The following is a 15,941-nucleotide window of genomic DNA, read 5'->3' on the forward strand; positions in this document are numbered from 1 at the left end:
CACTACACTTAGGTCTTGTCAAAACCATACATTACCACAGGATTTGACAAATCATAGTGCTTAAGATGCCATTTCTCCCAACTTTTGTCTATCTAGGTGCTTTACTTTCATTCACAAGAGAAGAGATCTCCTGGCTCCAAGATGTATATCATTTCATTCATTGGGGATGGAAAAACCTTGACTCAGCCGGGCAACATGTACAATACATGCGAAGATGAGGGGGTTAGAATACCTCACCCGCAAAGCTAGTAACTGGCCTTCCAATTAGGATAGATGGTGAAATGGCAGCAAGGGGAGACCGACAAGTTATGATGCTTCATTTACCATAACTTAGTGACTCTCCCAGAGGGAAAGTACAGTGGGTCCCCAAAGGCCAGTAAGACAAAATATTATACATATATCCTTCATCACAAAAACTATCTTAGAGATGTGGTACTGTCTAGTCAAAAAGGTGGAACTAACCACACGTCCTTTGGCATTAACACCACTGTTTCACAGCTTCAACTCTTCACCAGGGATGAGAGCTCTCAATTTTCATACCAGGAGAGCTTAGGCATGCTTCAAGTTCCGGAAACTTTATGGTAAGGGTTTTAGAACGTGTGATGACATTAAGAAAGTGTATGGCATTCCTGGACCAATACACTCAACACAAGCACTCGCGGATCGGGATCAGATTATGCTCAGAGATGTTGGGCTGCTCACAGTACACGCTGCAGCGTCAGGAGGGTGCAGGCTCACTTTCTGAAGTGGCGCGGTTGCTCTCCAAAACAATTGGAGCAGATTCTGACTCACAGTGATGCGGTAAATCAAGTTTCCCTTTTGGCAGGGAATTCAGTCCTTCAGATCTCAACTAGAGTCCCGTGAGGGGTTGTTGTCCTCCTCTGCGTCCTCCTGGTCCACGGGGGTCAGTCAGGGCAGATCTTTCGGTGTGACTAGACCCACTGGTCACAGCCTCACTCTAGTCCCAAACCACAGCCTGAAGTCTTTGATGTTTTGATCCTGACAGCTCTTCCTGGCACATCGGGTAGCTGCGGTACCTTCCGGACGCAACATAGACTCCTCAGGTGCTATCACCCACCCCATGGCGGCCCCTCCGGATTTTGGGGTTGATGCTCAGGCGTTCACAAGTCCTGGCATACTGGTCACACAACTTCTTCACTGATGGCCCCCTCTGGCATGCGGGGTCACTGCAACAAGGCCATGTGGGCTTGGCACCCTCTGCACAGTTCTCGATACTTGGCTCAGTCAATGGTGGCCCTCTCCTGGCAGACGGAGATTGCCAAAAACAGCCTTGCACATGGGCTATGGCCCGATCAGTGAATAGCGAAATTCTCACACCTCACATAGGGAGTCCTACCGGTAGAGCTCCCCACTGGACTTCACTCCTTCCAATGCTCTCCTCTTTCTCACAGGGCACACTGGTCTTGGCAAGCAGGCAGACACAGGTGGTCTAGGCTCCGGGGCAGGTGGTCTTGGTTTCCCTACGTGATGTCCCCTCATCCAGCAGGGAGATTAGCAGGCTTTGGCCCCCAGACCTGGTCACAATCAGAAGTCTTGCACAGCCTCCCCTTCTCACATAGCCTATCTGGCTGCTTGACAGATGACACATTTTTGGGGTCTCAACCTCCCCTTCTTATAGTCTTTTTCCTGACACTAAATGTGATTTAGGGTGTTGGTCTTTGAACTTTTATGTTGGGGATCTGCTTCTTTTGAAGCGGGCACTTCTCCCTGTCTTCTTTCTTCATGAAAGATGTCTATCACAGCAGGCATGACTCTGAAGCTTATTGTTCACAACACAACTCATGGGAGTGATCAAAGTAAACACCTGGATGTCAGCCACAGTGATATGTGTCTCAAAAGCTTAAGCGTAGACCCCCAACCCCACTCCTTCCTAATGATCCCTTTATCAGCCTCATCTCCCTTTGTGAGATGTGCCCAGGACCCTTAATTCTGATTTATCACTGAATCAAAGAGGAGTCTTCATGCTTCTTGTATTGTACTTCACATATGCACACATACACCCAGCACATGCTTTCGCTGTGCACGCACTGGATACCTCTACATCTCTCACGTAATATATTCCTCACAGGCAATACATGTACTAACCAAACATGCACTGCTCCATCCTTGTACTGTACCCTTCCCAGGCTCTCGTACAACTAACGCAGAGTCAATACTCCTAAGTTGTGGAATTCTTAAACAGGTAAGTGAGCCAGTAGTTCTCGCTGCAGTGACACAGGGTAAAAGCTTCTATTCACTACTACTGATCACTAAACGGTGTGCTGCTACCACCACACCACCTCGTGTAGTTAAATTCCTGGTGAAGGTGGTGGCCTTCCACCACTGTGTGGGTAGCGCTTTGGGCATCCCTCCAGGTCCAACAAGACCGCAATCCGTGAGACAGGCCAATGTCATGGTTCACACACATGATCCTTGTTTGCCAATTATAATCCCATTAGGGATCCAGACAACAGTACAGTTCAGCACTCAGGGCCGGAGTACACATCTTTACCATGAAGAGGACTTTTCCATCCTAACAGAGGCCATAGAAGATGCCGTTCAACTCTCTGCTCAAAGTTGGTAATAACTAGTAACTTAACCCAGCTTCAATTAATTAGGTAGCATAGAATGATCCTCCACGCATGGTCTGTGAGTTTTCCAACGGTCAATCTATCAATCAGGATTTATAAAGTGCGTCTAATCAACTGTTAGGGGTAATGATGTATGTATATTTGTTAGATATCAGAATGGTACAACACGCAGTATTCTTGTAATTGTATACGTACCGTGCCGCCCATGCCGCAATGACATGTTATCTCTTGAATGTGTATGCGCGTGAGGCAGTTTTCTGTCGGCGAGTTCGGTGTGCATTTAACGACAGATGCACTCTGATCTTCATCGAGGAGAGACGCACTCCAGTGTTGTCTGGATTGCTACTATCAATAAACTTATTTCAACATATTAGATTTCGTATGGATCTGTATTCTACATTTGGCGATGTCTGAGGAACTTTCCCATGCATATTCCGGATTTTCACCATTTTTGTGCAACTCGGCAAAGGAAAGTAGTGTCTGAAAAACATCTGTACCTCCGGAGTTGATTTTCTTCATCCTCCACGGCATTGGGAAAGTTCGAATTTACCTTGTTTTCTTAGATCTCCACTTTTCCTTTGGTTGCAGCTCTTATACTCCGATACCGCTGCCTGCATCATTTGAAGGATGCTGACATTCCTCAAACGCCGATGTCAGCTCGCCACAGACGCTTGGCGGCCATCTTGGATTGGGCAACCCAGTGTAATTATTTACTTCCTCGTTTGCCTCCGCAGCCGAATGGCTGAAGCAACGAGTGAATCATCCTTGCTTTTAGCCTTTTGTGCTCATTTTGGCAGCAAGTTTTCAAGGATTCTACACGTATTTGAAACTCATGGTAAGACTATTGATTAAATTATTATTTTGACTGCAAGTTCTCTGACGGTCTATTAGAACATTCTTATTTAAAGTGCGCAAGTCCGCACACAGACGGATGACCCCTCCTTTTTTTCGCACTACCACTATGGGACTGATCCACTCTGAAAAGTTAGTGGACTGAATGATACCCTCTGATACCAACTTATCAAGCAATATCTTGAGCTCAATGGTATAGATGTGGGTTTATGGCAGATGGGAATGGCATTTGGTTTTAATGTTCAAATTTTTTAATCTTGCTAATACTATTGCTAAAAACTTCAGGGAATTCAGTTAACATCTCTTATACATCTGTGTCTTCAGATTCAGAAATCAAAGAAATAGAAAAATCATTTAGTTGTACAGGATTATCTGATCCGGGTACAAACTTAAGGCCCATTTTGGCCAAGTCTTGCCACCCCACTATATTTTTCCCTTTAATGGCCATGTAAACTTTGATCCAAACATTCCTGCTCAAGCACGTTACATTTTCAAAGAAGAAACCGAGCACATCAATCTCTTTATCTCCATTGACTTTTGTGCCCCAATGATCTCTAAAAAATCGATCAGAAATGACCCTGAGTCTACCATCATCTCTAGTACAAGATCACCTAAAGTAACTTCACAAAAAGGACCTTTAACTTTAACAGCGTGAACATTTGGTACTTCAACATCAACAGTCAAGAGTAGCTTTTGAAAGTCATCCTGCACACATACATCATGCTTACTAGAACTTGCACCATTACAATCATTAGTCTGAATAGTGCTGACACGAACAACACCCTTGCCCCTACAGACTGATAGAAAGTGACCTGTCTTATTACATTTTGCACATCTTTTACCCAATGCAGGGCTCAACGGGCTGTTACCAAGATGTGATCTAGAACCACATCTATAACATATTGTATTTGGTTTCTTTTGAAACGATTTAAAACTTTTGTTTTTAAAAGAAACAGCGTTAATTGAATCTTCTTGAACTAAATTAACAGAAGAAAAATTGTCAACAGAAATGCATTTTGAGGAAATTATAGCTCTTTAAATCATTTTAGCCATGCCAATGACTTCTGCGAGGGAAGGGTCTCTGCAGCATAAAATACATTCCTGGATATTTTTGTAGTGACAGCTATAGACAAATTGATCCCTCAAATAATTATTGTTAGAAATGGGATTTCTGGTTGGTTAAGGCGTGCGCCAAAGCCAGGCAGCAACCACCACTCTAGTCAGGGCAAGGAAGTTACACACCAAAGATAACCCCTGCTCACCCCCTTGGTAGCTTGGCACAAGCAGTCAGGCTTATCCCGGAGGCAATGTGTAAAGCATTTGCGCACGCACACAGCAACAACATCCCAGGCACACCACAAAAGGAACTCCACACAAGGTTATATCAAAAATAGCCTTTGTATTATCATAACACATTTAGTAAGCACATATTATACATGGTGCCGCCTGGCACTAGGTCATATTTAAAAGGGATTATTTACACCTGACAGGGCCAACTGGACCACTGTCAGTACCATCACAAAGTGAACTTAGTAAATGTAGAACTTAGCATAAACATAGAACACAACCAGTAACTACTGGTAATCACTGTACTTAGCATCGGCCTGTAACATAAACTACATTATGCACAGCATCACATCAGGCGCGAATTACATTCTGCGCCAACCTCACCATCATAAACACATGAGGCGATCATCTCACAAGTCTAAACGCATTAGACCCTGACCTCCTAAGTATAACTACATTAGGAAATAAATCTCACTAGCATAAACCATAATATGCGAGCCAACGTCATAATCATAAAACACATTTAGAGGTATCAGCACAGGTGCGTAAATCTTTCTACAGGAATCACATTTCCTAGCACCCAAAATCACAGTAGGGCCTGGTGCCCTATAAACCTAACAATCCCCCTGGCCAACTGGCCATCCCAAAGGGGGGCTCAAATGCCCTATGTCCAAAGAGTCAGGGCTGCTGCCTATGCAGCGAAAGTCAAGGGTGCGCCACTGCGCAAACCTAAATGTGGCAGCTGCCCACTACTTGCTGGGCAGCTGGGAAAGTGTGGGGCAAAGGAGTGCATCTCACTCCTGACTTCACAAGACCCCCAAAAGAACTGTGTGCCTATACGGTGCAGCTGCCCACTACTTGCTGGGCAGCTGTAAAAGTAAAAATGCGGCATGGGCTCTCACTGGCCCTTGAAATAACCGTGCCCAACGTTGGAGCCATCTGGCTCTAGGAAGAAGCATGTCCCCAAGCACTGGGGAAAGAACACTGGCACCCTTGGAGCGCACTGGCTCCGTAAATAATTAGCACGGCGTGGGAGCCGTCGGGCTCGGGAAACAACTGTGGGAGTACGGACCCGTCAGGCCCCCACTGGGGCCCTCTACTCAAATATGGCCACGCCGGAGCCATCGAGGCTTTGGAATAAATATGCTCAGCGTTGGAGCGGCCCACTGCACTCACGGGGCCACTCTGACTCGGTGCCTCGCACGGGCGCTGAAAACGAAACCTGCTCCCTCGAGGAGCGGGAGAGAAATGCGGCCATGTCCCCTGCCCAGCCCTAACTCACCGGGCTCCGGCGCAGGGGATTCCTCTGTTCGGGCGGCCGCCACCGCGGGACTCTTTTCTTGGGAAGGGGAGCCACGCCTCACCCGGTCCCCCATCTCGGGACCGGGGCTTAAGGTAGGGAGCACTCGTGGCTCTGGGCAAAACTCCTTTTCCGGAGCTCCCCCCGGCTAATGGGAGCCCCGCAACGCTCGAGCTGCTTCCTGCTTCCGCCGGCCCAGCCGCAGGCCCTGCCTATGTCGCAGGCAGCCTTGCCTGATTTCTGGGCGGCCACGGCTGGGTGGCAGCAGCGGCAATCTCGGGCGGCAAATGAAGGGTAGCCTCCCTCGGCGCTCAAAGTAAAAAGCGGGGTGGGCACCCGCTCTGCAACGATAAAAAGGCACGCAAAGACGCAGGGTGGCACCTGTGAAAAGTGAAAATGAGCGGGGTGGGCACCCGCAAGAGCCCATAAGGAGGGGGGAATCCCTACAAGGGGGGTTACCTCGGCAAGGGCTGCAGCTTCGCGCTGCTCGGCCCCCAGGCTCCAAGGTGGTATCAACCTTGGTAAAAGAAAAAAGGAGGCAATAGGTCCAAGAAGTCCTGGGCATCAAAGATGGAGCAAAACAGCTCCCAGCAAAGGCAAGTCCTCCAGGCATCCAGGGGCATGGCAGGGCCCAGGGAGGCAAGCCTTCTCCTGGGCCCCAGCAGCAGCACGCTCTGGTAGTTTCAAGTCCAAAAACAAGAACATTTTCATGGGGTCACAGCCCCTTCTTTTATACAGCACTTTCCTTAGTTCTACAACTGTAGGGCATGGGGAGAACCAGATACAACTGGTTCAGGAGCACTTTGTTTTGCTCAGCTCCCCTCTCTATTCACAAGACAGGCCAGGGACATCAGACGCACCACTGGAGGTGGAGCCAGCATTGTGGAGGGAAGGCCCAGCCCTATTCAGGTCCCAGGTGCAACTCTTCCCTCCCATCTACATGCAGATCTTTCCATTCACCACCGGGCAGACTCACCCTGGCTCCTGGAATTCCCCAGCCCTCTCAGCTCCAGTCAATCACAAGCCAGACATGCACTCCACATCAGGCAGGCAGACACACAGTACACAGAAATGCCAACTTCTAGAAGTGGCACGTCTCCACCAGTCACCATAAATCTGCGCACACCATTGCGCAGCATTTATTTTCACGAGTTCGCACATACTAAACTCGACCCTGCACTCCACTCACATCAGGAATTACCATGGACACACATATCCCCCATGCATTCCTATGGGAGGGCAGGCCACTCTCACCACACGCACTCAGAGAGTGCACGCACTTTACACTGGGCCACAGTGCTAAAGTGCCCAGAGGCCTAAAACCACTACCACCATGTCAGAGCTTAAGGCAAAAAGTTCAGGGGTGAACCTGCCAAAAAGGGCAGAGTCCAACAATTATCAAGTGCAGCTCCAAAGTTGCAATTAGCTGCAAGATTTCTCAGAGCAGATATATACTCCTCGACAGATTCTTTAGGGTCTTGCTTTCTCTTCATGAAATTAAACTGGCAGGTATTAGTGGTTCAGAATCTTTTACCCTGTTAGATCTCCGATCAGCGTATCATCAAATTCCCCTGGCTTCAAAATCCACTCATTTGAGTACGTTTGTAACACCCTTTGGTGCATACAAATTTTTAAGATTACCGTTTGGCTTGGCCTCTGTGGCCAGAGTATTTCAAAAATTCATTGACCACATACTACAGGGAATTGATGGTTCACAGGCATACCAAGACGATGTATTGATTAATTCTAAAACCAAATCTGAACACATGCTCATTTTTAAAAAGGTTTTAACACTAATTGTTTGTTCAATCACTTGACTACCTTGGTTATACCATTTCGAGGTCAGGAATCAAAACTAAATTTTCACTTACGCCATCACACAAGTTCCCAATCCTACAGACAAGGACACTTTAAGGTCATTTTTATGAATGACAGAATATTATTCTAGATTCATCGCTGGTTATGCTCAGATATTTCAACCCCTACGCGAGTTGCTTAAAAAACTCTATCTTTTGTTGGAATGACGCTGCTGAATTAGCCTTTATCAAAATCAAAAGGTTTATTATTGATGCCCCTGCACTTTCTTCATTTTCTCCTGGTCAGAGATGTTTTATTTCTGTTGATGCTAGTCAACACGGACTGGGTGCAGTATTATGTCAATGAGTTAATGACAAAGAACATACAATTGAGTTTTCTTCTCGATCCTTAAGTGTTGCTGAAACCAATTACAGCACCATAGAAAGGGAGGCCTTAGCTTGCTCATGGGCTGTGGAAAAATGTTAAAGCTTCAAATGGGGCACCTCTTTTGACATATACACAGACCATAAGCCTCTATTACGTTTTTTAAATGGTAATGGTAAAGTAAAGGCCTCCACAAGATTGGTTCGCATTTTCTCTCGCTTACATGAATATAATTTTATTATAAAGTACATTCCAGGTGGATATAACGTAAGAGCGGACTGTTTATCCAGGCTACCATTGAATGACAACACCACAGAGAGTACATTTGATGAGGTGGAATGTGTAGTGGCCAACATGGAGGACTTGTTTGCTTCAGGAGCATGTATTTCTAACAAGGACTGGCTTGATGCTTATGACAAAGACAATGTTTTACTGTCTGCAAAGAACATGGTAGTGAATGGCTGGCCCAAAATACGTTCATTACCTGCTCCTTTGAAATCCTTTGCTCAAGTATCAGATGAACTATCCATAGTGGATAATATTCTCATGTGGGGAGACATATGCATACCTCCGGTCTTTCTCCGCTTTAAACTTTTCCAAATGGCTCATGTAGGACATTTAGGAATTGGATGTACCTGTAGGAAGTTAAAGGAACACTATTGGTGGCCTGGTCCGGACAAAGAGGTTTCTCAATGGATCAATGATTGTCAGACATGTCTGGTTTCGGACAAACATTGGAAAACTGTCAAAACACCCTTATATAATGTACCCATTTCAAATGAAACCTGGTCAAAACTGGCTCTTGATTTTGCTTGTCCCTTTGACCTGCTACCTAATGATAAAAGATACATCATGGTGCTAATAGACTACTTTTGTAAGTGGGTAGAGTTCGAATTCACAAACACTCCTGACACTGGGTCAGTAATCAAATTTCTGTCCAGGGTATTCAATTCTGAAGAATTTCCCAAAGAATTAGTAACCATAATGGCACGCATTTCCCGTCAGGCAAGATGAAGGACTTCCTTACACATCATGATGTAAAACATTTCAGGGTAGCTTTATACTCGCCTTCATCCAATGGCCTTATTGAAAGGATAAACAGATTCATCAAAGAAGGAATTCGATTTATCTTGTAACTTACCTGTTGATGATTTCGTAAACAAGCATTTGCAATGCAATATGTCTCGTATTTACGCGAGTTTAAGCTATTGGCATTGTAAATGACAATGCCTTTTATGTTTTAAAAATTAAAACCAAAATAAAAGGCATTGTCATTTGCAATGTTAATAGCTCAAACTTGCGTAAATGTAAGACCTATTGCATTGCAAATGCTTGTTACTAAGAATGACACCTCTCCATATATTATGTGGTTTATTGTGTATAAAGAACCCCCTGCTTCCGAAGGTTTACCAGGCTGCTCACCTGCATACTTGGGGCGGACCGGCCGATCCCGGAACAAGGATAGACGAGCCTCAACTTATCTAAAGCAGCCTTCTATCGTCCGGGTCCAAGTCCCTACGGGGGGAGGGGCGCTGTAGCCAGAGAGAACAGTAGGAGGCGGCAGGTAAGAGGTTGTGTTTGATTTAAGCTGTTGCAGAGAAGGTTTCAGTTACAGTTGGATGGGGGAGGGTGACAAACATCTACCAGTAGAAGACGGGGAGCGCAGCAGGATGGATCGAGGTTCCGTTAGATTCAGGGAAGAGAAGGGCTAACCGGGGCAGGAGGATATACTGCCCCTCAAAATAAGTTACCAATATTCTTTGGATTAATCACCATACCACAAGGGTTGCTACTACACCATTTAAAAAAGAAAAAAACCCTCGAACTCTTCACATCCTGTCACCCCCGAACTACCACTAGAATGATGAATACCTTCATCGTCCTGGTTTCAAACATGTGAGATATCTCCCTGCTATGTCGCCCCCCAGCCCAGCATTCCCCTGAGGCTTTGTGCGCTCTCTAAGGGAGTCTGCAGGCCGACCTGCCAGCGCTACTGTACCCTCCGCTGTACCAACCTGGCCCTCCAACGTGAGGGCCAGGTTACAGCCTGTCCACTAGGAAACCGTTGCGCGTAAAAGAAGCGGTCTCTGGGGACACGAGACCTCCACGTCGCCTAATCCAGTCAGGGTGAGGGAGCCCGGGGGCACAACGAGACCTAGCGGATCTCCATAGCAGGTCTGCCTGGCTCCCTCCACCACCCCAGGACTTCCATCTGCGGCCTCAAGCCCAGACGTTCACACACACCTTGTCCCTTTCAGCACTTCCCAAGTCATCTTAGTACCTGCGCAATTAAAGTTATCGCCTCCCCCGTTTTTATACAAAAATTAAAGTTCGAAACTCTGTGATTGAATTAAATCACAAGCGTGAACGACCGTTGATGCGTGTGTTACATTATATCGCTTTGAAGATACAATAACCTTTTCGACCCCCAGTAAGACATCCAGAATTTAATTTGTATTTCGTATTTAGTTTACCTTGCACATAGAAATAAATTGAGCCCCCTCCATCAAATAATGTGAGTTATCAAGTAGCCCACCCATAACAAAACACCTCTTCAACCTGCACACTTGCATCATTTCAGATTTATTTTCACCAAAATGTTACCGCAAGAAGTCATTCCTCAACAAGGTGAGTTCCGTTACGAAAACCTTTTTAACTGGATGTCATATTCCGTCTAACCACTTACATGTAACTGCTCCTCTCTTCTGCAAACTTTGCTCTGCCGCCCCCAGTTAAGCAGAGTCAGTGCTAGGTACTCACCAGGTATGTAGTTGTCCCCCTGTTGTTCGTCAGACAGTTCATGCCAGCTACAAGCGGAGGGCTGCGGGCTACACTGCTTCACCAGGAAGGCTCTGGGCATGGCTGGGCCGCCGGGCTGGAGGCTGGTAACAGGTAAGCGGGGCAATAGTTCGCTTTTTACCTGGCGGCACCTCACTTCCTCGGCTCACCGGTCTCTTCTTCCCCGCCCAGGGCAAAAGCAGCAGTTTGCAGTACTCTAGCGCCTTGGCACACCTCTGGCCCAGGTCTCGGCGCACTGTCCTTCGAGGTCCCATGAAAACTCGAGAAGAACAGAAAATTTCCCTGAGGTGGGATAGTCGCCGCACACCAGGAAACCTAGCAGGGAGCATGCGTGCAGCAAATATAACGGTGTCAACAAGCTGTTTCTTCCTTACCTGCTCAACCGGTTGGGGCGGCTCAGGTTTCTCCCTAGCCCATCCTTAGGCACGACATGATTCAACAGGCATTTGCAAAGCAATAGGACTCACATTTACGCAAGACCTATTGCATTGGAAACGGGAGTGCGGGCGAGCACGAGAAGGCACGACTGGTAGTGCGCGGGAGTGGTGCGGGGGCCTCAAGAAGTCACAGACTGTGGGAGGGGGGAGGGATGGGAAGAAAATAGTGTTCGGAGTAAAGGGGCCAGTAACCATGGAAGGATACAAATGATGACATGGCCATCATGGGGAGGGACTAACAAGCCTAAAACCAATCAGAAGGCAGCATTTAGGACCCAAGCCAATGAAAAAGATGGGCGGCGAGTGGGTGGAGCTTCCACAAAGCTTCCACGCTATACTGAATACTGCATTACTCGCAAAGCGAGCAGCGCATGCGCTGCAACGCTAGGCTCGACCTAAAAAGGAAGTTTGGTCATATCTAACCACTCCTCATTCCACCACACAAATTTCTCCGTTTAGGTTGCTTAGAAAAAGAGATCCCAAAGGCAACATATGCCCTGATTGGCTGAAAGAATTAAAAGAACAGAATGTTCCATGTATTGCTTGGAATGATGAACACATTTTGAGAGAAAATGTTTCATGTCAACAAATGGTACATAAACGTAACTTTGATTCCAAATATACAAGTATAGGTCCTGATTTTCAAATTAGTGATTGGGTAATAGTTAAGAAACCCAACAGAGTCATGAAAGGTGCTTCTAAATTTTCAGACCCTGTTCAAGTCTTGAAAATAGCCAAAGGCTCTCTCTTTCTGGATAAGAAGGGGTGGTGGAGTAAAATAGTTGTGATCAAAGTGTCTCAAGAACAGGCAGCTAAGATTTTGGTCACTAAAAATTCTAATGATCCAGATACTGACTTTGACTCTTACTTGATGTTAGGTACCATGGCTATCAATGAAGCAAATGCTAGTCACTCTCCTAGGGGCATATGTATCAAACGATTTTTTAATCGCAAACGCTGCGATTCGCAAAATAACAGCGTTTGCGATTAAAAAATCGGTAATCGGGATGTATGAGGCAAATCCCATCGCAAAATTAAGGAATTGCTAATTTAGCGATATCTTAATTTTGCGTAAGCATTTAAGAAATCGCAAATTGCGATTTCTTAAATGATATGTAAAAAGCACCCAAGTTGTGCGAATTATCCTTAAGAAATCGCAAATTACCACCAACTTCCAGTTGGTGGTAATTTGCGATTTCCTTTCAAAAAGCACTTTTTTGAATGTCACAAAGTGCCACGTGGCGCTCATACATGCCCTTAGGGCATGTATGTGCGCCATATGCACACACATGCTAATTTCAGGGGTGCATCAGGGTGTCATCATGACACCCTTGCACCTTTGAAATTATTCTCAAATTGCGATTAGCAAATTGCGATTCGCTATTTGAGAATTACTTCCCATTCATTCCTATGGGTCTCCTGGCCCATAGGAATGAATGGGCAGGTATTCCTTAATTGCGATTTCGCAATTTGCTAATCGCAATTAAGGAATTTTAAGAAATCGCAAAAAGTTTGCAATTTTTTAAATACATCCCGTTTTGCAATTCTCAAATAGCGATTCTTTAAAAATCGCTATTTGAGAATCGCAAATGGTGATGTTGATACATATGCCCCCTAATTCTGTTCAGCTCAGGGGTTCCAGTTCTGTCTCAATGCAGGCTGAACATATAGGAGATACTTCTATGCACATGAATGTTTCTCCTTGTTTAGGTACCTTGGATGAGCAAGCATCTCTGGTAAATTCAAAGTCTTCTCGCAATTGTTCTTTGCCTTCAAAATTTAAGGATTTTTACATGTATTCAATTTTTTTTTGCAAAGAAGGGGTATGATGTAATGATGTATGTATATTTGTTAGATATTGGAACGGTACGATACATAGTATTCTTGTAATCGTATACGTACCGTGCCGCCTGTGCCGCAATAACATATTATCTCTTGAATGTGTATGCGTGTGAGGCAGTTTCTTGTCGGTGAGTTCGGAGTGCATTTAACGACAGATGCACTCTGAACTCCTGTGTTGTCTGGATTGCTGCTATCAATAAACTTATTTCACCATGTTGGATTTCGCATGGATCTGTACTTTACAATAGGGTATCCAAGCACTTGCAGGCCCCGGAGGCTTATTCCAACAGCCAGGTCTTGAGGGCCATTTGGAATTCCGGAAGTGAGGTGATGGTCTTAACGTGCGGGAGGAGGCTGTTCCAAGTCTTTGCTGTGATGTGGCAGAAGGAGCGTCCTCCACTTTTGCTTCAGTAGCTGCAGGGAGTATGGACAAGTGAAAAGGAAGTCTAGTGTAGTTTTCTCAATGGATGGTGGAAGTTCAGGCAGTGCTCAACCGTCTCTTCTCTCCCCATTCCAGAACCCTCTCCCCAGAGCCTAGCTTCATTATAACATAGCAACAGTATCCCAGGGCAATACAATACTGGTACATGACATAAACTAATGCAATACTAGGATATAACAGTTAATGCAGGTGGGTCCTTGGTTGTGTAGAGCTTTGTGTGCGTGACTCAGCAGCTTGAATTGGCATCTCTTCTGTACGGGGAGCGAATGGAGTTTGCTGAAGTGGGGTGTGATGTGGGTTCGTCAGAGAATGTCGAGGATGTGGCTGGCTGTGGTATTCTGATTGGTCAGAAGTCTCTGTAGAAGGTGTGCGGCGATTCCTACATAGAGACCATTGCCGTAAGCTAGTCAGCTGGTGATGGGGACTTGTTTCATGGTGCGTCTCGTGTTTAGGGGTAGCCTCTTGTCCTCATCACTGTGGGCATCCTAAGACCAGACACTCTACATCCTTTGGCCATCACTCGATGCCAGAGCAGCACTATGTCACATCACCATGCCAATTGTGGCATGTGACCATTTCGAAATTAACTGCAAGAAGGGTGAAGACAGACTTCCTTCTGCCACCCACAACACCTCATGCTGTTTTTTCAATATATTTTTATTCCTGTTATTCAGCAGAAACATATTCAATGAATCATCTGAAATGAATAAACAGTTTATTGAAATGTTAGTAAGAGTTTTATTTGTAATTATGATAATTATATATGTGTAAAATGAAATACATCTGTTCGGGGATGGAATACTTCAAAAACACAATTCCCATGTCAAAGGCTTGATTATGCCCTGCATGTCTACCATTTGTCAGGTCATCAGGCCTGGCGTGAGATTTACAGTGACATATGATTTTCTTTTAAATGTTCTTTCGTGCTCTCTTTTATTTCCCCTGCAGGTGAAGAAAGGTTTCATTCAGTAACACCGTACAATAAAGTCAGTTTGAACGCCCTGCCATTCGCGGATATCATACGGGATTATAAAGTCATTGAGGCCGAAAATGCTCCTCTGAACCCCTTGAAATATTTGTACCCAGATATCCCTAAAGATAAAGCCTTTGCCAAACATTACAACAGCAAGTCAAATGAAGGTTGGACACGATTTTATTTTGGTATACTTAAAAATGTTAAATGCCCAGGTAGAAACAGATTCCAAAAGACTAAGAAAAGGTTTCCTATTTTTTGATGAAAGAGTTGTTAAATATTCGCTTTATTCTTCTTGTGAGCTATCACTCTCTTAATCGTTCCACATACTTGCAATTGGAGCTATTACCATTTTATAATGTTTCCAAATTATGTATAAGCCCCCTGCCTGTGCCCCGCCCGCCAAGACACTCCAGTAGACTAAAAATGCCTTTATCCTTGAGTTTTGTTAGGTTTCCATGTGCGCAAAAATATGACCTTCAGCAGACATGTGATTTTATTGTTCATTATTGTGCCATCGCTGCTTATGAGGAAGCATTTTATGAAGTTTCTGAGACTCCTCACTACTTACCAGCATTCACTGTGTTTGCCAGTGTTCCAGCACTACGCCAGCGCGCTGCTCCACTCTACCCCAACTCTAAGGGTCTGCTTGCACAGGCAAGGTGTGCACACCCCACATATGGACCTGCACATTGTACCACTCCGGTGCGCACTAGAGTTCATTGTTCTCGCCACGGTAACGTCCCACCTTCCCTCATTCCTCAAGATTAACTAGCAAGCCAGATTTTCAAAAGGATTAAAATGAAGTAACGTGGAATAACGGTGGGAGGTGGTGTGCAGCAAACAACACGTACATGCAGCAGAACCTTGGAATGTTGAGAGCTTCATTGAAGGCTGTGAAGGTCTAAGGACAGTGAAGGTCTAAGGGCAAAGAAGAACTGTTACAGACCTTCCGTGGCAACCTTTCAATGAATGTCCTTCTGTCCCTCGCGTTTTAATTTATAGCATGTTACCCCAAGTGGGTTAAATGTCGTAATACTAAAGATACGGTGGGGAGAGGGCAATGATCGTGTCAGTCATATTGCATACCCTATTTTGAGAGAATTTAATGTCAACCTTTCAGTGTTAAAGGTTTTTCTAATGTGAAGTATAGGTAAATATGTAAATATGTTTGCTGTAACAAAAGTATCCTAACATGGAATGAATTCCAGGCTTTTTTACAACTGAACTGTAGTGA

The 15,941-nt window shown here is 45.3% G+C and overlaps 1 protein-coding gene across 1 annotated transcript in view; it reads left to right on the plus strand.

Moving 5' to 3' along the window:
• STAT4 (signal transducer and activator of transcription 4) overlaps window positions 1–15,941 on the plus strand; it is a 772,166-nt gene that overhangs the window by 598,105 nt on the left and 158,120 nt on the right. Inside the window, exon 21 of the mRNA XM_085648785.1 lies at window positions 14,680–14,871. Within this exon, the coding sequence (XP_085504911.1) occupies window positions 14,680–14,871 (192 nt within the window). The remainder of the gene's footprint in view (window positions 1–14,679; window positions 14,872–15,941) is intronic.

Source organism: Triturus cristatus, chromosome 3_2 (assembly GCF_964204655.1).
Source record: "Triturus cristatus chromosome 3_2, aTriCri1.1, whole genome shotgun sequence".
NCBI lineage: Eukaryota > Metazoa > Chordata > Amphibia > Caudata > Salamandridae > Triturus > Triturus cristatus.